The sequence below is a fragment of the Schistocerca gregaria genome, chromosome 5 (assembly GCF_023897955.1).
Source record: "Schistocerca gregaria isolate iqSchGreg1 chromosome 5, iqSchGreg1.2, whole genome shotgun sequence".
NCBI lineage: Eukaryota > Metazoa > Arthropoda > Insecta > Orthoptera > Acrididae > Schistocerca > Schistocerca gregaria.
In genome coordinates, this window is record NC_064924.1 from 279,068,799 (window position 1) to 279,094,117 (window position 25,319).

Below are 25,319 nucleotides of genomic sequence, written 5' to 3' on the forward strand. Positions count from 1 at the left end.
GGTACAGATCCAGATGGGGACCGACTATGCAGTGACGACAAAAATGCATAATGCAGGTCTTGGCAGCTGACAAACAGAAGCCACGAGTGACAGCCCAAGTGTAATGCTCCTTGCAGTGTGCATTCAGCAAAGACCAGAGTGGACGAATAAAAGTAAATGCAAAAATAATCAGCGTACAAAGAAGGGGAACCCCCTAGGCCCCACATGACCAAGAATAACCACTAAAAAGAGAGGGACACTCAAAACAAAACTGTGAAAACCCCATTCTCCTGCAGGCAGGAGGTGCTCCAGGAGGCACCAACCTGTACCCGGAAACTGTGACATGAAAGAATGTTCCAGATAAAAATCAGGAGTAGGCCATGGAGGCCCCACTTATGTAAGGAGGGAAGAGTGTGGTGGCTCCACGTGGTATCAAAAGCTTTATGCAGATTGAAGAAGATTGCAACATGGTGCTGACACCAGGAAAAAGACATTCAGATAGCAGACTCCAGGTGGACTAAATTATTTGCAGTAGAGCAGCCTCGGCAAAAATCACCCTGGGTTGAAGCCAAAAGGTTCTTGGATTCAAGAATCCAAGACAGCCTTCGACTCATCATATGTTCAAATAACTTGTACAGGACATTGGTTAAACAGATCGGAAAATGGGTGTCCATCTGAAGAGGTGGTTAACCTGGTTTCAAAATTGGAATAATGACACTTTCTTGCCACTGGAAAGGGAATTCCCCCTCACTTGAGAGTCAGTTAAAAAGGATATATGTCTGGGCAAAGAACAAGGCCACTAGTGAATCTCCACTCGCTAAATGCGGTATTATAAGGGTACAGTTGTGGGGAACAAAAGTTAAAGGGAGTCATTCCAGACTGTGTCTGAGAAGATGGAATGTGGGTGGACAATGGACCAACACTGAGGCCTGGGCAAAATGCCGAACAAAATGTTCAGTGGTAGAGTTTGGGCTGTTGAGGATAACACCATTCACAGAGAGTCACGGGACACTTGGAGGATGGCGGCCAAAAATGCAATTAATCTTTGGCCTTACTTGCGAAGAGGAATTATGTGGCTCTATGGCAGTGACATATCATTCCCAACAAATCTGTTTCTGGTATCTAAGAAGATAATGGGGTTGGGCATGAAGCCATTCAAAAGGCCAGCAGGAGATGGCAGAGAGATGGATGCCATTTGTAGCATTAGAGGGCACAAAGGAAATCTTTAGCAGCCAGTCTTCCCTCGGGAAGAATTTGAGGAACACGGAATAGCTAAAAGGATGGCATCAGTCAAACTCCGCATGGACTCACCAATGCTGTAGTGTGGTGGGACGGTTGGGATGGCAGCTGGGGAAAGAACACCTCAATTTACATTAGTTGGCATCAAGGCGAGTGAGGCTGAAGAAAAGATAAGACAGTCCAGAAAATGGTGGCTGCCACATTAATTGTCATGAACTCCCTACAATGGAAGGGTGGAATCCAGGGCTATAGATGGAAAATCAATGGCCGAGAAAGTCCTTTGTGCCACATTAAAGTATGTGGGAGCTCAGTGTTAAGGAGGCAGAGATCAACACCTGCCAGTAGATCTTCAACAATCCTGTCCCCCGTCAGTGGTCGAAGTACCACCCTACAGTGGGTTATGGGTGTTAAGGAGAAGGAATTGGAGGGGGGGGCAAGGTGGGGGGGGGGGAGGGGAGCTATCGAAGGGGAGCAATAAGAGCTAGGAGCATGCGAGGCTGGTCTGAGGAGAGATACATATATCATATAATTACCACAGCAGGGTGTATACGACCCGGGACAACCGGGAGATCTGGGAAAAACTCGGGAATTTTTTCATCCGGGAGAAAAACGGGAAAAACCCTGGAATCTTTTTAGAATTCTGGGAATTTTTCATTGTTGACTCCATATGACCCAGCAGCCCATATCAACAGCACAAAGAGGGAACTTTATCACAACTAATGCAAACACTGAAGAAATTTACTGCTGAACATCCATCCTGCGGGCATTGCAGTGGGCACAAGGAGTAAGGTTAACCAAGGTCTATACACTGCAAGCTTAAGTGTCCCTTAAGTCCAAGGCTTTTAACGAATGGTACACTTGGAGCAAGTCTGTGTTCTGTAGCTGAGTGGTTAGCATGGCTGTCTGACATGCAGAGGCCCTGGTTGATTTCTGGTACGCTAGGGATTTTTCCTTGGTGGGAGGAGTGGTATGTAATGCACTCAGTCTGTGGGACCAACTGAAGAGCTTTCTCCTTTTTTTTGTGCCATCAGTCTATTTAGTGGTTTGAGGTGACCTGCCATGAATTCCTCTCCTGTGTCAACCTGTTCATCACAGAATAACACTTGCAACCTATGTCCTTAATTATTGGCTGGTTGTATTCCAGTTCCTGTCTTCCTTTACAGTTTCTACCCTATACAGCTCCCTCTAATCCATGGAAGTTATTCCCTGATGTCTTAAAAGATGGCCTATCATTCTGTCCCTTCTTCTTGTCAGTGTTTTCCACATATACCTTTCTCTTCGATTATGCACAGGACATCATCACTCATCATCTTATCAGTCCACCTAATTTTCAACATTTGTCTATAGTACCACACCTCAAATGCTTCAATTCTCTTCTCTTCCGATTTTCCCACAGTCCATAAGGAGCTACTCGACCCATTAGCAGTGGTTCCAAGGCCAAGAAACCCAACAACGGCTGGACAAGCAGAGAACTGACTACATACCTGTCCATACTGTATCCAATGACCCCACTGTCAAAGGATGACGTGGTCGTCAGCCGGACCCAATTGGCCCCCAAGGCCAGAATATGGAATTTCACACTTGCAACAAAGCACCGTTGTTCGTAACCCAGTCATTCTCTGCTCCTTTGACTTTAAAAGCAATCTATCGCATGCATGAGCAATAATGTTCCCACCATTTTCTACCTGTATAGAACCTGTTGTGTGTAAGTGGGAGAGGGGGGTGGGGAGATCACAAAATGACAGTTAAGACAACAATATTTAGTTACCAAATTAAATACATAAACCAATTATATCAACTTTTACATTTAGTTTTTGGGCATGTAAAATCCATGTTTATTAGAATAAGAATGGAAACAATATACAAAAATAGCACACACACACACACACACACACACACACACACACACACACACACACACACACAATATGCAGAGGCAGAGGCAAAGGCGCAGAGAGAGAGAGAGAGAGAGAGAGAGAGAGAGAGAGAGAGAGAGAGAGAGAGAGAGAGAGATCGATCGATCTAATGACTTACTCTCACAGCATATGTTATGCCTTCTTTGGAAAGTTGCTGGTCTGAATGAGGCCATCCTCGAGCTGGCTTGTTGGCAAAGGAAGAGCCACCAGGCCCATCTGGGAGAGCTCGGGGCATTGTGACAGAACGGCAGACCTCAAACAATTTGTTACTACTTCAGCTGGCTGCCCCAAATATGTCTCATCGCTAGAGAATTGATAAAGGATTTTCTTTTAGTATTAAAACACGACAACATTAAAAGTACACAAATTCAGCAAGTTGCAATAAGAGAGGAATACAAAAATCTGGAGTTCATCCACCTAGTTTTCTGGTTACAAAGTAAAAAGGGAATCAGTGCTTAAGACATTACCAATTACATAATAAATTCATCTTACAAGATTTTCCACTGACACTTTAAAATAGGACACACTACAATTGACTTCACAGATATCTATAACTAAGGAACAATCTCACAGCTTACATTTTCCAAAACTTTTGTGAAGGTAACATAATCAAGTGTCATTACCAATCTGTGTAGTAATGGGATGCTCAATCAGCCACAGTTTGGATTCCAAAGTGGTCTCCACTCAGTTATTTAAAATTTCACAGAGCACATAACAAAACTTTTATATCTTAAAATTTCACCCATTGGGATCTTCTTTGATTTATTGAAGACATTTGAAGGTGTCATTTATAAAATTCTATTTGAAAAATTACATTGTTATAGGATACAAGGATATGGAGTGGTTGAAGTTAGATGTAATGGGAATTGGTGAATGGTGGTGGCACAGAGAATGGGACTACTTATTAGGTGAGTAAATGATTATAAACACAAAATCAAATAGGGGTATTGCAGGAGTCAGGCTAAAAAAAAAAAAAAAAAAAAAAAAAAAAAAAAAAATAAGAAAGTAGGAAAGTGCATAAGCTACTATGAACTGCATAGTGAATGCTTCACCACAGCCAAGACAGACAAGAAGCCAATGCCCAACACAGTTATGCACCTACTACTTCTACAGATGAAGATGAGACTGAAAGAATATATGATGAGACAAAAGAAATAATTCAGATAATTAAGGGAGATAAAAATTTAATTGTGATGAGGGATTGGAATTTGATGGCAGGAAACAGAAGAGAAGGAAAAAATAGTACAACATTGGCTGGGAGAGAAGGAAATAAAGAGGAAGCCACCTGATAGAATTTTGCAGAGAGCACAATTTTATCATTGCTGCTACGTTGTTTGAAAATCGTCCAGAAGGTTGTATACTTGGGAGAGATCTGATAACACTGGAAGGTTTCAGACTGATTACATACTGGCAAGACTGATTTTGGAATCATATTTAAACTGTAAGACATTTCCAGGGGCTGATGTGAACTGATCATAATCTATTGGTTATGAACTGGAGATTAAAACTGAAGAAACTGCAAAAAAAAGTAGGAAATTAAGGAGATAGATGATGAGACCTGGGCAAATTGAATGAACCACACGTTGTTGCAAGCTTCAGAGGGAGCACTAGGCAATGTTTAACTGAACCAGGGGAAGCAAATACGATAGAAGGAGAGACACTAAATAGTTACGGCAGCAGAGGATTAAATAGATAAGATAACAAGGCCTAGTAGAAATCCTCAGATTACACAGGAGATGTTGAATCAAATTTATTAAAGAAGAAAATGTAAATAAGCATCAAATAATGCAGGCACAAGGGAATACCGATATCTAAAGAATAGGCTGGTAGAAAGTGCAAAATAACTAAGTAGAAATGCTCAGAGGGCAAATGCATGGCTGTAGAAGCATATGTAACCAGAGGAGAGATATATACAGCCTATAGGAAGATTAAAGAGACCTTTGGCAGAAAGCAAAGCAAATATATGAATATCAAGAGCTCAGATGGAAGGTAGTACTAAGTAAAGCAGGAAAGGCTGAAAGGAAGGGAGTAAGTGAACTTGGAGATAAATATTACAGAGATAAGGGGAAAGAGATGCAAATGTGATAGCAATTATTACAATGGGAGACAAATTTGATACGGCAATGAAAGACCTTGGATGAAATGTCACTGGAGTAAATGAAACGTCCTAAGAATTATTAGATCCTTGGAACAGCCAGTAATCACAAAACTATTCCATCTGGTACATGAGACATGAGACAAATGTAACAATTCCTGTTCGTAAGAAGGCAACTGCTGACAGCTGTAAATACACCTTCAATTTAACAAGTAATGGTCACAAGATACGGACACAAATCATTTAAAGAAGAAGAGGAAGAAATGGTAGACGCCCACTCATCGAACCTCTATCTGGGTTCTGGAGGAACATAGGAAAAAGTATAGCAATTCTTCCCATATGACTCCTCTTAGAAGATATGTTGAAAAAAGGGCAAAGCTACGGCTATAGTGCTTGCAGATTTAGTGAGAGCTTTTGACTACGTCAATTAGAATACATTCTTTGAAGTTCTGAAGATAGCATGGATAAAATACAGCAAGCAAAAAGTTATTTACAACTTGTATAAACCAGACAGCAGTTATAAGAGTCTAAGGACATAAAAGGGAGCAGTAGCTGAGAAAGGTGTAAGACAAGATTGCAGCCTCTCCTCCATGTTATTGAATCTGTACGTTTGTGCAAGCAGAAAGGACAGCAAAGATAAACTTGGAAAGGAAATTAGAGTTCAGGGAAGATAAATAGAAGCTATGACATTTGTGAATTACATTGCAATTCTCTCAAAGATTACAAAAGACTTGGTAAGCAAATGAACAGAACAGATAGTGTCTTGCAAAGCTTATAACATTAAAATAAGCAAAACAATGATGATCAAATTTAGTTGAATTGAATGAGACAATGCTGAGGGAATTATATTAGGAATTTTTGTTATTTTGACAAGGACGAAGTAGAGAAGATATAAAATGCACACTCTCAATAATAAGAAAAGTGTTTCTGAAAATGAGACATTTGTGATTGCTGAATACAAGTTCAAATGTTGTTGCTGTCGTCGTCGTCTTCAGTCCAAAGACTGGTTTGATGCAGCTCCCCATGCTACTCTATCCTGTACAAGCCTCTTCATCTCCGAGTAACTACTGCAACCTACATCCTTCTTAATCTGCTTACTGTATTCATCTCTTGGTCTTCCTCTAGAATATTAAACCCCCACGCTTCCCTCCAGTACTAAATTGGTGATCCCTTGATGCCTCAGAATGTGACCTATCAAACGATCCCTGCTTCTAATCAGGTTGCACCACAAATTTTCTTTTCACCAATTCTATTCAGTACCTCCTCATTAGTTATGCGATCTACCCATATAATCTTCAGAATTCTTCTCTGGCACTCAAAAGCTTCTTTTCTCTTCTTGTCTAAACTGCTTATCGTCCATGTTTCACTTACATACACAGCTACACTCCATACAAATACTTTCAGAAAGGACTTCCTGACACTTAAATCATACTCTATGTTAACAAATTTCTCTTCTTCAAAAATGCTTTTCTTGCCATTGCCTGTCTACATTTTATATCCTCCCTACTTTGACCATCATAAGTTATTTTGCTTTCTAAATACTAAAACTCAACTTCTACTTTAAGTGTCTCATTTCCTAATCTAATTCCCCAGCTTCACCTCGTTTAATTTGATTACTTTCCATCATCTTCATTTTGCTTTAAGAAGTCTTTTTTGAAGGTATAGAATATTGCCTTATACATAAGCGAAACACGGACTATAAGCAGGTCAGACAAGAAGAGAATTGAAGCTTTTGGTGGTGGTGGAGGAGGGAGGGCGGAAGGGAGATGCACTACAAAAGAATTATCCGACTGAGACAGAAATGGATCATAGATGTACATGTACAGGAAAACAAATCACAGCAATTTCATTAAAATTGGACGATTTATTCCAGAGAGAGGGCTTCACAAATTGAGCAGATCAATAATTCATAGACAGATGCATCATTTTGTCTTGCATTTTATAACATATGGTCACACTTATGTGGTAGTCATGGAAAAGGTGTAGGCCAGTTAAAGGAAGAATTAGGAAGTAACTACTTGGACACTTCTTGTTTCCAAGCCAAGTACAAGTCTTAGCCATGTGAAGGAAGCTACAGGTACTGCATGCAAATATTTTGGAGAGGAGTGTCATGCTGCAGTAGTGGGTGAAGCAGGAAACAGTTTTGACCGGGACCATGGCAACAGCATCAAGAGTAACATGGTATAGATAGCTTCACACCTCAACAAGCAATACAAATGTTGAGTTTGTTGTCAGTTTGAGGTGTTGTGACCAGCCCCTGCCCTACCTGAACAGCTATTTGATTCAGATCAACTGAGTTTTATCAAATACATCTGTTAGATGCTGGGTTGAATATAGATTTGGTTTCTGTTAACACTATTGACATGCAGCATTTTACAAGGCATGGCCTACATCTCAGTGTATGATAAACAGAAACTAGGTGAGTTAATAGCAAAATTGTTGGGGGGGGGGGGGGGGGGGGAGGGGGAGTGGAGGGCGCACTAAGATTCTCTTAGTTGTATCGAAGTAGTAACTGGTGTGCGGAAAGCAACTTTTCAGAATAAATTCAGATTTCACACTACCAGGATCAAAGCTGGAAATTATGGGCTTAAAATATGTGAAGATAAAAAGAGGAGGTTAAAATAAACATATTGCAACAACATTTTGTAGGATTAAGAAGTAAAATTAATGAACTGGAATTTTTTTTTATATAAACTGAAGCTTGCAAATCATACAGACATAATATATGTTTCTGAACATCACTTGACAACATTTATAGGAATTCTGAAGGAAGGAAGGATGTTACTTAGCATCCAGTTATGGTGCTGAAGGTCCGGTATGAAGAAAGGAGTCATCACATTAGGAAGGAATACCGTGATATCCAGATTTTGGAGATCGTGCTACAAAAAGAGGTCATTCCATGAAAAGTGTAGTTTTTGTACTGACCAACACTTTCTGCTCTTCATTTAGTGGCAAATCAACACAGGTCGCATCATCAAACCTTCACTGCACACTCCTTGTATTCAACTCTAAGTGTCTTATTTCCATGTTAATACGCCAATGTAAATAGTAAAAATGTTACATCCATCACCATGGAATGACCCAGAAGTTGATTTTCATTGAAAGCCAATAATAATAATAATAATAACAACACAATACATAGGATTCCATTTCTTAACTCTGAATTATTTATGAAACACTTTGATACATTATTAAATTTCTTTACTTTTAACCAGAATGAGGTAATATTAAATGGAGCTTTTACTTTAACTTTTTAGAGCATACTTACTGTTCTACAGTTAAACCACAGTCCCTTATCATTTCGCATAATATAACACCACTAACAAAATTTGCAACAAGTGTCATGAGAAGCAAAAGAACTGCTACCGATAACATTTTAGGACATACATCGAAGCAGGAAAATTATAGAGCAACTAACATAGTTGATGAACTCTCAGATTGCAGTAGGCAACAACTGAAGTTCAGTATTAGAGTGAATGGGATAAATAAAAGTAACTGGAAAACTGAAAGGGTAATAAATGAAAAAGGAATTGAGGAATTCAAGATGAATTTGCAAAATACAACAGAGAATTACCGAATGAGGCAGTGGAGCTGTTAGGATACTGACCTATTTGGGAAGAATGGGCTGCCGTGTCTGGCCATCCTGATTTGGGTTTTCCTGCATTGTGAAGGCCAATTCTTTGATGGTTCCTAAACCTATGCCCTTGCTAACACCTGTCCTATCCTTTAAAGCATATTATGTATGCTGTGTGTTATATTTTGACACACTGGTTGGTACTGTACTGACAAATTCTTTTCTATTGTGAAATGATCCTTGGATGAATAAAGATAAATAAAGAAATAAAAATACAAACAGGAAAGATGTACACAACAAACTTGGTGTAGATGAAAAAATATTATATGTATTCTCTAACACAGCCATAGTCTAGTTTAGAACCTGATTTCCTAAGAAACTAACCAGAGGAAGCAGATTAAATGAATCTAAACAATGGATTACAAATGGGGTCATAATATAATGAAAGAGAAGACTCTACTTCGCACAAATGTACATGGGATGGCAGGGTTAAGCCACATTACAAACTGTATTAGCAAACTCACGAGAGCATCAACATGTATGTTATTTCAAGGGGAAAAAAAGCTTCTCCAGAACTGAGACAAAACCTATCGTGAACATTGTGAAAATAAGACAGGAAACAAATCAAGAAACTGGAATTTCTTCAAATGTAGATAAAGAACTGATCAAAGATAGCTATAAAATCGCAAAAACTTATAATAACTGCCAATAGTAGATAATTTAGGTATTAACACTCCTTTAGAAAATAGCCTATAATCCCTAAGAAAAAGCCTTCCAAAAAAAGTTTGACAAAATTCAGTTACATTAACATTTCCAAAAGAAGTTTCCAGTATTATCAACTGTCTTAAAAATAAATTTTCAAATGGTTATAATTAAATGTTGTTAGTTTAATTCAGTTATATATTGGATACTTTTTTTGCTGTGTATTTCAAAAAGGGCTATGAATTGAACCACCTATATTTACCCTGACAGAAGACACACTAGAAATAAATAAACCACAAATTACTACCGTTGTGAAAATTTTGTAACTTGGCTAAGGCTTTTAGTTGCGTGAACCATGATATCCTAATGAAAAAGTAAAGATATTACAAAACAGTAAGCACAACAGGTTCTTGGTTATGATTTTTGTAATGTGTATCAATTCCATTATAATCAGGGGACTGATGATCTCGGATGTTAAGTCCCATAGTCCTCAGAGCAATTTGAACCATGATAATCACTTAACAATAGGCACTCAGAATTTGAAGCAATTAGACACAGTGTACCAAAAGAGTAGTTTTTAAGACCTTTGTTGTTACTAATATACGTAAATGATCTTCCACTTGCAGTTTCAGAATATGCTAATTTTGTTTTCTCTTCATCTCATACAAGTGCAGGAATAAGAAACTATATCTGTCTTCTTACTGATAAAATATTTGAAACTGTAAACAAATGGTTACAACAAATGGATTATCACAGAATTTTGACAAGATGTCTCTTAAAGACTCCACAAGCTCTCAAGCAATGAAATACAACAAGCAGAAAGTGTTAAGCTTTTGGGACCACAAACAGATTACAACCTCAAGTGGCAAAGTCAGTGGCGAGAATAAAGAAGCTCCTTGATTCAGCTATGTCTGCAGTATGATGATTATTGCTACGAGGCTAGTCAAAAAATAAAAAAAAATAGTTAGTTCTGCTTATTTCCATTCCTTAATGAGTTATAGAATCATTTTCTGGAGAAATTCAGGTTACAGAGAGAATCTTTTCAGAATACAGGCGTGCACTGTAAGAATTATAGGCTACCTGGAGTTAATTCAAGAACATCATGCACAGATATGTTCCAAAAATGTTTTTTTTTTCACAACTTCTACACAATATATTACATATATTGATTAATGTCCTTTGTCATTGCCAATATTTCTCTCTCTACACAGGCACACACATATACAGTACATGAGTATACATTTAGGTTCATGAGTAGTTAGAATCAGTACTGTAAATTTAGAGTAATGTAATGTTTCACTGTATTGCACTTTAATGAACTGTACATCCCTGACTTGTTTACACAACTTAGAGACCACTCTCCATTGGATAGGTAACATGGAACATTGCTAATGTAACATACACAACTTGCAACACTGACTGGAAGTGTTAATTCGGGATAGGCCTACTTTGTTTCTGCCGTAAATGACTTCCTGATACAAAACTTCTCGAGGCATTGAAGCTGCACTTTTGACGGAATCCATGTACTATGTTTCCCTTTTGTAGACAATTCTGAGTCACCAGAGCACACATTAGGGACACTTAGCTATGAATATTCCAGTGTGTCACCTACCAACCTACAGAAATAAAGTATGTCCAGCATGGTATGTTGATACTACAACTTCAGAATTAATGTTCGTTGCACACTTAGTGATGTGACTAATTGTAGTTCTATTCTAAATCCCCACAAAACTCTTAGTTCTCACCATATCCACGGAGCATAAAAGTACACATTTCTGTCATTAAAACCCGAGTCATGCAAACACTGAGATACAGTGCTGAACACTATACTTAATCAAAAACTGTCACGTCCTTAAATTTACACTACCTTTACTAATCTATCCTGACTACAAATAATTTCGGTAGAGAAAATTATGCAAGTAATGGGTTCAAAAAAACTCACATCTACCATTATGCCATGCTGATGTTTTCGTGGCAAATGTAAACAGCCACTACATTATCTGCTGTTGTTTACGTCCAAAATATCATCACCGTCCTTCACACTAAATGCGAAACGTAGCTCATAGCGTAGGTTGAACTCTCAGATTTAGATATTGGTGTGTCGTTCGAGAAAGTATTCCTCACACAGCAAACACCATATTTCAAATGTTAGCACAAACGTCAAGCACCAATTTCCAACATCCTTTCTACGCCTTTATGACTCACTTCTCGCTACATGTCTCAGATGTTCTGGATACCAGCGGTCTTTTTTCGGCGAATGCGCTCCACAGATGACACCACATACGTAAACAACTGGTTGACATTTGTGCTTGTTTTAAGTGTGATTAAAAAAATTGTTACTCGAATCAACTTCGTCTATGTTTATCAATCTCTTTATTGTTCGCAGTTACTCTAAAACATATGAGGAACACGCACAAATATTTTCTCCAGTTGTCCATATTCTTGTGATTCTATCAAGTGTGCCGGCTCTGATTTCTGGCTGTTCAGTGGAATAGCTGTGTTTTCATTCTCATACAAATCAACATTCTAGCATATATTTACTAACTGAAATATCACTCAGTTTCTCTGTATTAGCAGCTGTGAGGTTTATGGGCTGGATTGTTTTGGGGGAGAAGACCAGACAGAGAGGTCATCGGTCTCATCTGATTAGGGAAGGATAGTGAAGGAAGTCGGCCCTGCCCTTTGGAAGGAAAGTTTATGTTAACGCTGATGTTATTATCGAATTATTGAAACAATTAATGCAACATAACGTGTGGAAATAGATATTTGGCGCACAAAATGCAGTTCTAGTGCAAATGAAATAATTAAGACTTATCGATCTAACGAAAGAGAATTCACAAATTAGTGTTTGTCATGTGAGTACCAAATCCCCTGTAGGGCTCCGCCATCAGTTAATTGAGATTAGATTAGATTATTTATTCTTTGACAACTACAGATTAAAATGATTATGGATGACATCTTTTAATACTAATTAATTTAAAACTACAGCTTTTATGTTTATATCCGGCATGTTTCTAACAAAAATGTCTAAAGATAGGAAATGAAGCTAGAAAGTACCCTACAAAGATGTTGGGTCATATGTAACCACCAAAAAAAATTTCTTTGATACTAAGAATGAAAAATCTGATTCAGAAAGGGGGGGGCGGCAGAAAAACTGAGACACTGCTGTTGGGTAAAACAAAAGGATACAGTCTAAAGTGAAATCAATAAATATTCCTCAAAAGTAAATAAGCATGAAATTAAACAATTTAACATGTCATATATGTTCAATTCCCATATTTTTTGTTGTTATGTTGTTATTCTTGTTCTTGGCGGATTTTATGCATGGTTTTATTTAATTACATATTTGTTAAATTATCCTCAAGGATTGTCATGAATGTCTATGCAGTATAATTTTGCAAAAAAGGTGTTACATTGTGGGGACGTAGAACCACTGATTCCACCCGAAAATAATATCGCTGCTCTGCCGCAGCAAGAACAACTGTAACTTTGCCAGACCAGTTCTCTGTAGTACATGCTCTACGCTACACGTGTTGGGTATAAGCTGCAAGAGTAAAAGTGTTCACAGTAAGTGACAGGAGTGCGAGCGATTATTTATCGTCGTAATTATCACGCCTGCTCCCCACTACCTAGAATATTAAATTAATTATATTCTCGATCACAAAAAATTATTCGATTTTGGATCAGCTCAGTTTTGCTAATCATTAAATAAAATTATAAACTTTTAATTCTCTCTTATTATAGACCAATTCCCACTGGCCCTCATGTCGCATCATATGATGTATTCTGAAATAGCATAACAGCTGAGCAACAATAATATCGTTAGTAAATCACAGTTTGGATTTCAGGAGAGTTACTCTATTGAGAACGCCATTTACTCGGTCACTCACCAAATTTTAGAGGCATTAAATAAGAAAATTGCACCAGTTGATATTTTCTTTGTCCTGTCTAAGGCATATGACTGTGTGAATCACAATATCCTCCCACATAAAGTGGGAACTGATTGTATAACCAATATCATATCTAACAGAAAGAGTGTGAATATTTGTACTTAGTAACTCAATAAGTATAATCGGGGGAGATTACTCTGAATGTGGAGGAATCACGTATGGACTTCCCCAAGGCTCAATTTTAGGTCCACTCTTATTCCTAATGTACTACAACCAGAATTAGTTCTTTTTGCAGATGACACTAGTTCTGTAATCAGTGCAAGTATACATACATCAACAGAAGAAATGGTAAACGATGTTTTAAATTATATCATTGACTCATTTTCTGGAAATAGTCTCTCTCAGGTTTAAAAAGACACAACACATTCAAATTCTGCTACTCTAGAGCTACTACACAAATAATAAAGGTAACAAATGATGAGGACATTATGAACAGAGTGGAAACTTCAAAATGTTTAGGTATCCATACTGAAACCGGAAAAAGCACAGTTTAGAAATCATAAAGCAACATAGTTCAGCCTCATTTCCCACATTTGCACTTGTAATCATTGCAAATCTTGCAGAGAGACGAATCTGTAAGTTGGCATATTTTACACATTTTGATACAGTAATATCTTATGGAATAATGTTCTGGGGTCACTCACCTTTCAGAAATACAAGGATAACTAAAAAAACATTTTATGCTGAGAGTTTAAAGGAGAAAAATGATCTCTGATTTGCCTGGAAGTGAAAAAGCAAGCTCCAACTACAACGCTCTCCTGCCCAGAATTTGTGGCCTCACCATCAAGCATAACATCGCCCAAAGAAGAAGAAACAACAACAGAAGAAAATGCAATAAACACACAGACAGCCACACGAATAGCAGGTAGATGGAAAGTAATGCACCCCTCTCATCTAAAAGATTTTTAACACAAGCACAAGGAAGAAGAAGCCTCGAGGACACCTCAGTAAACAAACATAACCTTTCACAAAAATATAAAGGGACTTATGAGCGAAATAGATCAGTTAGTATGTAACATAAATGAAAGAAACTGCATAAGTAATGCTCAATTATACTGCTTTCAGAACATCGTATTACAGTTGTGAGCTATCTTGTTGTTGTTGTTGTTTTCAGTCCTGAGACTGGTTTGATGCAGCTCTCCATGGTACTTTATCCTGTGCAAGCTTCTTCATCTCCCAGTATCTACTGCAACCTACATCCTTCTGAATCTGCTTAGTGTATTCATCTCTTGGTCTCCCTCTACGATTTTTACCCTCCACACTGCCCTCCAATACTAAATTGGTGATCCCTTGATGCCTCAGAGCATGTCCTACCAACCGATCCCTTCTTTTTGTCAAGTTGTGCCACAAACTCCTCTTCTCCCCAATTCTGTTCAATACCTCCTCATTACCTATTTGTGATCTATCCATCCAATCTTCAGCATTCTTCTGTAGCACTACATTTCGAAAGCTTCTATTCTCTTCTTGTCCAAACTATTTATCGTCCAAGTTTCACTTCCATACAAATACTTTAGAAACGAATTCCTGACACTTAAATCTATACTCGATGTGAATAAATATCTCTTCTTCAGAAACGCTTTCCTTGCCATTGCCAGTCTGCATTTTATATCCTCTCTAATTTGACCATCATCAGTTATTTTGCTCCCCAAATAGCAAAACTCCTTTACTACTTTAAGTGTCTCATTTCCTTATCTAATTCCCTCAGCACCACCTGAATTAATTCGACTACATTCCATTATCCTCGTTTTGCTTTTGTTGATGTTCATCTTATATCCTCCTTTCATGACACTGTCCATTCTGTTCATCTGCTCTTCCAAGTCCTTTGCTGTCTCTGACAGAATTACAAAGTTTTTATTTCTTCTCCATGGATTTTAATACCTACTCCGAATTTTTCTATTGTTTCCTTTACTGATTGCTCAATTTACAGATTGAATAACATTGGGGAGAGGCTACAACACAGTCTCACTCCCTTCTCAACCACTGCTTCCCTTTCATGTCCCTAGACTCTTATAAATGTCATCTGGTTTCTGGGCAAATTGTAAATAGCCTTTCGCTCCCTGTATTTTACTCCTGCCACCTTCAGAATTTGAAAGAGAGTATTCCAGGCAACATTGTCAAAAACTTTCTCTAAGTCTACAAATGCTAGAAACGTAGGTTTGCCTTTTCTTAATCTAGCTTCTAAAATAAGTCGTAGGGTCAGCATTGCCTCACGTGTCCCCATATTTCCACTGAATCCAAACTGATCTTCCCCAAGATCGGCTTCTACCAGTTTTTCCATTAGTCTGTAAAGAATTCGCGTTAGTATTTGGCAGCCGTGACTTATTAAACTGATAGTTCAGTAATTTTCACACCTGTCAACACATGCTTTCTTTGGGATTGGAATTATTATATTCTTCTTGAAGTCTGAGGGTATTTTGCCTGTCTCATAAATCTTACTCACTAGATGGTAGAGTTTTGTCAGGACTGGCTCTCCCAAGGCTGTTGGTAGTTCTAATGGAATGTTGTCTAGTCCCGGGGCCTTGTTTTCACTCAGGTCTTTCAGTGCTTTGTCAAACTCATCACGCAGTATCATATCTTCCATTTCATCTTCATCTACATCCTCTTCCATTTCCATAATATTGTCCTCAAGTACATCGCCCTTGTATAGACCCTCTATATACTCCTTTCACCTTTCTGCTTTCCCTTCTTTGCTTAGAACTGGGTTTCCAACTGAGCTCTTGATATTCATGCAAGTGGTTCTCTTTTCTCCAAAGGTCTCTTTAATTTTCCTGTAGTCAGTATCTATCTTACCCCTAGTGAGATAAGCCTCTACATCCTTACATTTGTCCTCTAGCCATCCCTGTTTAACCATTTTGGTCTTCCTGTCGATCTCATTTTTGAGATGTTTGTATTCGTTTTTGCCTGCTTCATATACTGCACTTTTATATTTTCTCCTTTCATCAATTAAATTCAATATTTCTTCTGTTACCCAAGGATTTCTATTAGCCCTCGTCTTTTTACCTACTTGATCGTTTGCTGCCTTCACTACTTCATCCCTCAAAGCTACCCATTCTTCTTCTACTGTATTTCTTTCCCCCATTATTGTCAATTGTTCCCTTATGCTCTCCCTGAAACTCCGTACAACCTCTGGTTTAGTCAGTTTATCCAGGTCCCATCTCCTTAAATTCCCACCTTTTTGCAGTTTCTTCAGTTTTAATCTACAGGTCATAACCAATAGATTATGGTCAGAGTCCATATGTGCCCCTGGAAATGTCTTACTATTTAAAACATGGTTACTAAATCTCTGTCTTACCATTATACAATGTATCTGATACCTTTTAGTATTTCCAGGGTTCTTCCATGTATACAACCTTCTTTCATGTTTCTTAAACCAAGTGTTAGCTATGATTCTTATCCCCAATCCATATCCACCTACTACGTTTCCTTCTCTCCCTGCAGAGCTAGTTGGCATATAAACTTGTACTACTGTAGTAGGTGTGGGCTTCGTATCTATCTTGGCCACAATAATGCGTTCACTATGCTGTTTGTAGTAGCGTACCCACATTCCAATTTTCCTATTCATTATTAAACCTACTCCTGCATTACCCCTATTTGATTTTGTCTTTATAACCCTGTATTCACCAGACCAGAAATCTTGTTCCTCCGGCCACCGAACTTCACTAATTCCCACTGTATCTAGCTTTAACCTATCCATGTCCCTTTTTAAATTTTCTAACCTACCTGCCCTACTAAGGGATCTGACATTCCACATTCCGATCTGTAGAACACCAGTTTTCTTTCTCCTGATAACGACATCCCCCTGAGTAGTCCCCGCCCGGAGATCCGAATGGGGGACTATTTTACCTCCGGAATATTTTACGCAAGAGGCCGCCATCATCATTTAATCATACAGTAAAGCTGCATGCCGTCGGAAAAAATTACGGCCGTAGTTTCCCCTTGCTTTCAGCCGTTCGCAGCAAGGCCGTTTTGGTTATTATTACAAGGCCAGATCAGTCAATCATCCAGACTGTTGCCCCTGCAACTACTGAAAAGGCTGCTCCCCCTCTTCAGGAACCACACGTTTGTCTGGCCTCTCAACAGATACCCCTCTGTTGTGGTTGTACCTACGGTATGGCTATTTGTATCGCTGAGGCACACAAGCCTCCCCACCAACGGCAAGGTCCATGGTTCATGGGGAGGAGCTATCTTGTTATATTTAGATAAACATTGTTAGACCATATTGCAGGAACAGCAAGGATGATGGGGCACACCTATTCTTATTAGATTACATTAATTTCCATTCCAAATGATCTGTAGTGAGAAGGTCCTCCAGGATGTAGAACATGTCATAAAAACAATAATACATTACAAATACTTACAACCAAAACAAATAAGCTAATGTATCTTCCACTGGTCCCAAGTGGCATGACCGTTCTTTTTAATGAACACTATATGAAAGGTTCATTTTACAACAGTCACCATTTAATAAGATCGCATTAATGCACTAAAATTAAAATATAAAATAAAAATGTAATATTTAGAGCTATAGATGTAAAGAATTACTGTTTACAACAATAGTTTTATGCATGTACAGTAGAAGTAGCATTAGATGACCCAATACAAATAGTAGTGATGATGTACAGAACACCTTTATGGTGTACAGAACACCTAGCTTTATGGTCTTTCTGGTTCAAACAGCATTATTTTTATCTGTTTCATTTTCTAACACTAATGGAATTACCATACTTGCGAAGTTTAATATTAACTATATGAATGAAAGCAACATCAAAATAAAGCTACAACATCTTGTGAATTCATATGATATTTATCAGTAGTGGACTTTTCCGCTAGAATTACACCTGGGAGTCAGAATGAAATAGATGAGGCATCTGTTAAAAATATATTGTTCCTTTAAGCACACTTTCTAACTGTGCTCTTATTTAAAGGTGATGTGAAACAAGAAAAATTTAATCTTTGGAAGTTATCATAACATCTGTAATAATAATGAAAAATCCTAAGTAGCTCACAGACACTTAAGCCAATCAATGTAATTAAAGGAGCAGGACCATGTAACAGTGCCAGCTAATTATTTCGATAATTACAGCTGCAAGTAAGTAACTGCACTGTGATTTTTAGCATTACTGTAGTCTCTGTTCTCAAGTTGCTTAATTAACATCACATGAGCAAAACAGCTGTATTGACTTAAAAAGATCGCAAATTTCAATAAAATCAAGGCTTTGCCTAACTGACAAATACAGGCAGAGACTCATCCTTTATCTTTTTAATTAAATTCTTGATGAATATTTTATACACGTATGTGATTGCAATTATCACTACATCCCCTTTTGCAAATCTTATTATTCTTTCATAAGCAACATAAATAATATGCATAATTCCTTTAAACTCATCTTACTCGAACAAGAGAAAATACAAGAAGACAGTTTTAACACAGATAAAGCTGTCAATGTTCTTGAGAAAAGAAAACACTAATGAAATACGCTCAACAACATTAGAACATTACATTGTTTGTGCAAGTGTCTACAGATTACTGAAAAATAGAAATAACATTCATGAAAATAGTAGTGTCTGCTTTATCTGTCAATACACTGCACCTGATGTTTCATTAGCTTTTGCGAAGTAACAGGAAGCGAAATATCTAGAGTCATTTAACTGTCTTTTAATTATACATGAGTTCATCAGTTACACACATTTTACAGATACATGATAAATTGTCTTGTGCAGAAGCCATTTCTTCATTAACAGGTATCAGTGAGAGAGAAGTTTAACCGAATTCGAGAAAAAACGCAAGAAAATGCAAGTCTACCTTACTCTTTTAGTCGTACTTAGTGTATTTCTAGCATTAACAGATCAGTTACTATAGGAAATAACTTACAGAGGATAATATCTCACCATGGTGAAGGTGTTATACTCAAGAACACCTATCTGAATATTACGCGAAGAAAGAAAACTATCACTTCTCTTAATAATAATAGTGTAATTTTACAATTATCTGGCTTACCAGTAAGATAGGGAGGTTACATAGATACAAGGTACTACAGCAGGCTGGTGTATTAACTATGTTCCTATCTGAATTACTAAGCATATAGCTGCACACACACACACACACACACACACACACACACACACACACACACCTTCATACATACATGCTATACATATTGAAGACACAAGTGTAAATATTATTACATAATAGCTACATACCTATGTACAATAAAGTGATATTGTTTTGTCTCAATACTCTCAATTGAATTAGATTTAATGACAGGTTATTATTTGCAAACAGTGATGTATTATAACAGTACAGGAGAACATATGACAGGTGTTTCTAATACAATTCTTTATTTTTGCTGACCAGGTGACTTGAATGTTACACATTTTATTTCTTCCTCATGTCACCACAAACTAGATTCCTTTAATATGTGAGTTGGGTTAGTTGGATCTAGGCATTCGCACTAGTTAAACAGGAAATCAAGTGAAAAACTGTTGAAGGAATGCTCCAATCTGTAACTACTTCAGATGTAATATGCCAGTGGTGGTTGATTAACCCAGGCATTGGATAACTATAGATGGTATAAGCGTATGACGAGCAGCAGTAGAGCCACAGATAGTTCATACAACATCAGACATTCGAAACTCTATAGAACAATAAAATATACTGCTCTTCCTGAAAAAAGCCCTGATGGTTACCATACACTTGCGCCAAACTGACATGTGTAAATAGAACAACAAATTAACAACACAAACTCCTCCATTCACAAAAATAAGCTTCAGTAGGTGATTATATTTAGATTGCAGTTAATATCAAAGTATCATTCACTGATGTTAACTGGATGCAAACCAGTTTTCTAAATTGGTAAACACAGGATGTAGTGATTGCGTGTTATACACAGCAATATCACATGGTTCATGTTCATAATTCGTGCATTGGGAGCAATGCAACATTGTGTGCTGTGTGCTGGTTCATTTTTTCAACTGTGCCCAAGATAAAGCGAAGTAGTTCAAATACCAACAGCTGATTGTTGCAGTGCTGCCATCGTGATAATAATCATGGCTCCTTCTGTTAGTGAGCAAAGTCTCAGTTCACTAAGCTAGTGCTGGAATCAAAACTCTAACAGTTGCGTTTAGTCTGGATGTTAGTTGCTTACACTGTTCATCTGTGTGATGCTGTAAGCCTTCCAGATAATAGACTGTTTAGCTTGAACCAACCACATTGATTTGGATAGCACTTCACACATTTTCTACATCGAGCATAACGCTCAACTTGATAAGTACCTGCGATTATTATTAGCTATTTTTCAGGGTAGAGTGCCCCCCTAATACTCTGTCATGGCAGTCTAGGCACTCACAATGCACAAAACTTTTACAAAGATGTAAACATATATTAAACATGTTCTTCCCTGGACATCAGTTTTTTAACTTGCTACTAATGGTTGTTTAGGAAGCAGTGACTGCACCAGTTTACATAGTTGCATCTCATCAGAATTAAATTATTAAGTTTTAAACGTTCATGAACACATTAAGTTATTTACATTATGTGTGCATTTATGTGTATATTCTCAATTATTTACACAAAGATATAATTCGCTTCCCCTCTATAGCTGAGTGATGTATACATACATTTATACCAGACATGTCCATCAGATATTCCTCCATGCCGAGAGCTCCGTTCTTAGACAAGAGTGACAAACAGAGCACAAATGTACCTTGTTTCTGAAAATACTTGCCATTGGGATGGGAGAATGTTTAAATATGCATAAGTTTTGGATCAATTCTCCTGCCCTGACTTCATATAAGTCGAGTGCCAGCTGTACACCCCATAACGATAATGTAGTGGTTTGTTAGTGCAAATGTTTAGTACTTAATTATGACTGAAAGACTCTTCCATGAAATATAGTACATATTACATTAAAATGAGTAAAACTGGTGCATCACGAATGTACAGTATACCTGACTTACACAACGAAGGAGTGTGTGTCTTCAACAAGTTACACTATATATATATATATATATATATATATATATATATATATATATATATATATATATATATATATATGTGTGTGTGTGTGTGTGTGTGTGTGTGTGTGTGTGTGTGTGTGTGTGTGTGTGTGTGTGTGTGTGTGTTTGTGTGTGTGTATAATATGAGCCACATAAGATGTAACACACCTTTTATTTCATGAACAGTTCCAGTACCCTGAACTCTGGTATCAACAGAGGTATTTAAAGAATTTCTTTTTAAATGGACGTTTTATGATTGCATTCAACAGTTCTTGGAAAGACAAAGTAATATAACGCTCGTTAATCCTGGCTCTGAAACCTTTCGCAGAGGAATCCTATAAATGTAGTAAAACTGGAAAGCAATGCAGCCAGAGTCAGCTATTGCCGTGTAAACACTGCCAATCAGAACTATCAAGTCAGGCTCCATTATTATATGTAGCAAGGCAGGCCTACACCACTAAGATAAAACCTCATTAACTATACAACATACATATAGGGTCAGCTATGACTTTGTAACGTCTGGCGCATCAGATTGACTTAGGAAAACTATTTTCATATGTGTATGTTACAAGGTTTTTGTGGAAACAGTTTCGCTACTCAGTTTTCCATTTAAGCCCTCCTCATTGCTGCATGCTGCAATAGAAATGTTGGTTGTTCATAATGATAGACAGCCCTATTCATGGAAGAAAGTATTTATAGTATTAACCACACTAGTTTTGAAAAAATAATAATACCTAACTTGTCTTTGTCTGCAGATGCCTGAATGGTTCTTCAGGGTAAAACGCTTGTTGGACAAATGTGTCTGCAGACGATAATCGAAGTTGTAGTTATATAGAATACATTTTAAATGAACTAAAATTCTGTTCAATATGACTGACGACATATTACCCACAAAATAAATACTTTTCTTAAGAAACAGAGTTTTACACTTTTATTAAGCATTTGCTCAAATTGTTTACCACCGACTTCGAAGTACATTTGTAATCACCATTCGAGAGATACATGAACTGGTAAAAATACATTGTACAATATGCCATTGCATGCTGTGGCATTCGATGGCGCATATTGTCTGGGGTAATTGGGACTTCATGATAGACTGCATCTTTCAGTGCTGCCATAGAAAGAAATGAAGAGAATAACATCCAGCGACCTGGTCAGCCACTGTACTGTCCACAAGTTACCAAATTTTTTATTCAGTAATTATTCTGTGTACTGCTGTGTTGGAACCATATACACTACCGCTTATCCAGTGGCACCTCTTCGAGAGGGATAGGTAGAATGTTCATAGGAAGCTGTGCTTAAGTATTTCCATTTAATACTTCTGGTCCACAATGGAAATCTCTATGATGCTGACCATATGTATATGCTGCATGGTCGTTGGTATTGTAGCTGATGAAGCCAGTGTAGAGTTTCAGCTGTTCAGCCGCCCATGTTACATAAAGTTACATTAATGTGGTTCGCAAATCTTGCATCATCCATAAAGAGCAAACATTGGAAAAACTTAGTGTCGTCTCCCAGGCCCTGCAGAGCAAACCGTCAAAACTTCGTATGATGTTCGAAATCATGTCCTCCAAGTGTTTGCTGCTGTGACAGATGACAACTGATAAGAGTGAAATTTATGACGATGCAAAACGCTACTGGAACTCATCTAGCTGATCCCTGGTTCCATGGTAGTACGTCTGTGCCAGCATGTGGACGTGTAAGTATTATAGCCAGAACAGCTTCTTCTTGTATTCAGTCAGTTACAGACTTTGTCCTCGTCCTCTGTTTGACGCTGGCCTAATCATTCGTGCAAGTGCCTGCTGTGATGGGCAGTGAAAATCATAATTAGACATCCTTCACTGCTGTACCATTTCAGTAACATTTCTTTGACATCTTCTGTGTAAGAGCAGCACATCTAACTCCTCCTCACCAGTGTACATGTCTACATGCAAGAACTGTTGAACCAGGAATGACCTACCAGTAACGCCATGCTGCCTGCTAGTTCTGTAGTGTGGACGAGTAAGCAATAGAAATGCTTGATACAACAACATAGCATGGTATGGGCATGTTTACAACGAAACAGCGTCTTCTGAACTACTTACCTTTCAATTTTCGACTGTATACTGGATTCTTCAGCAAAGAGTTTTCAACCTCAAAATCACTGGAGTCGTATTCTTAATAAGTTTTAGATGTCATTAAAAAGTATATCATTCTGTTTAAAAATCGTACTTGCTTCAATCTCTTGGTCGATACAAGAGTTAAGACTTCATCACAAAAGAAAAGTATGTGCCCCTTAGCTTGCTATCATTTGTTCAAAACCTCGTTTCGACATCTGGTACCGTTCATGAGATAAAAGGGATGTCACAACTTACATGATGCATGCTGTGTACATAGTATGTACATTATTGCCCCTACAAGTTTCTGTCCTACTTTTGGGATTGTTTAAGATCCCATTTGGGGTGAATTAATAAATAACATCCTGAATTGGGTATTATGGCCACTACATACTGCCCTGAGTGCAACAATTACCACTTTTTAATTCTTTTTAGGAAAATAGATTACTTTGGGTCGAATCTGATTAAAATTACGACCAAGGCTGCGATTAAAGTGATACCTGTGGATATGTGCTTTATCCCTAAGTGCGATTACCACCTGCCTGATCTCTTGATCCCACTCAGTTGTATCACATGGTATTTTTAGGATTGATGAGCTCCACTCATTTCTCTCAGGTTGCCTGAGCATTAACTCTCTTGGAGGACAGTTAGTTGACAAGCGAGGTAAATCATTCACGATGTCCTTAAATTTAGCTACATACAGATACCAGGAGAAACATATGCAGATTTACCAAAATCTTTATTAGCCAATTCCGAAATATGGTAAGTGCGAAAGGCAATAATGTCTCTGTCAACAAAACTTTCAAGTCCAGCAACACTTGGTACTCCAGTACCTCCTCGAACAATGGCAACAGTAAACCATCCGTTACCATGACCAAACGTATCGTTTATATCTAAACTAAAATTAAGTCTACAACCGACGAAAACAACAGGACCATCCAGCAGAGCTTGTGCAGCGACAGACTTAACTGGAATACGATTCTTCTTGTCTCCAGCTGTTGTAGCAAATTCGATGTTCTTGAAGGCAACTGCATTGAACGCTGCCAAGACGCCTTACAGAAGATATCGCTGCCGTTCTAAACAAACAGTCTACAAGACCATCGAGAACATCGAATTTGCTACAACAGCTGGAGACAAGAAGAATCGTATTCCAGTTAAGTCTGTCGCCGCACAAGCTCTGCTGGATGGTCCTGCTGTTTTCGTCGGTTGTAGATTTTAATTTTAGTTTAGATATAAACGATACGTTTGGTCATGGTAACGGATGGTTTACTGTTGCCATTGTTCGAGGAGTGGCAGTATGATCAAATAGACCTGTTGAACACAGTTCGGCTCTGGATGGTATTTTGAGGTGAAAATGTGTTCCATATTCTTCTGTTGCAAGGAATCATTACACTTTTGGCAGGTAAATGTAAACTCATTGTCAGAGAGGAGGTCCTCTGGCTGAGAAAACTGAGGATATGGTCTTCAAATATTTTGCAGATAATGGGCTTGCTCAAAGCAGGGTACAGCAGTGAGTATTTAGAAAAAGTACCGCAAAGTAAAAATATATAGTGTCAACTACCACAACCTGCGACGACCTAGTGGGCAGAATAGGACGTTTTTCACCTTTTCAGCTAATCTTAAAGGGCTTTGCCTTTTGGAAGATGATGAGGAGAGGATGATTATAAGCACATGAGGTAAAGATGAACATACAAAGAAGGGGAAGAGGTGATAGACAGATAGAGAGGGAGAATAAGATGGACACAGATAATAGGCAGATGGAAAAGAGGG

The 25,319-nt window shown here is 38.0% G+C and overlaps 1 protein-coding gene across 2 annotated transcripts in view; it reads right to left on the bottom strand.

Annotated features, from left to right (window-relative positions):
* The window catches only part of LOC126272104 (SHC-transforming protein 1), a 74,270-nt gene extending 62,117 nt beyond the window's left edge, over positions 1-12,153 (bottom strand). The window contains exons 1-2 of one of the 2 annotated variants that reach the window (XM_049974695.1): positions 11,448-12,153; positions 3,253-3,438 (exon numbers count right to left, since the gene is read on the bottom strand). In XM_049974695.1, coding sequence (XP_049830652.1) covers positions 3,253-3,369 — 117 coding nt within the window. In that variant the 5' untranslated portion in view covers positions 3,370-3,438; positions 11,448-12,153. The remainder of the gene's footprint in view (positions 1-3,252; positions 3,439-11,447) is intronic. The other variant, XM_049974696.1, reaches the window with a different exon arrangement.
* Between the last annotated feature and the right edge of the window lie 13,166 nt (positions 12,154-25,319).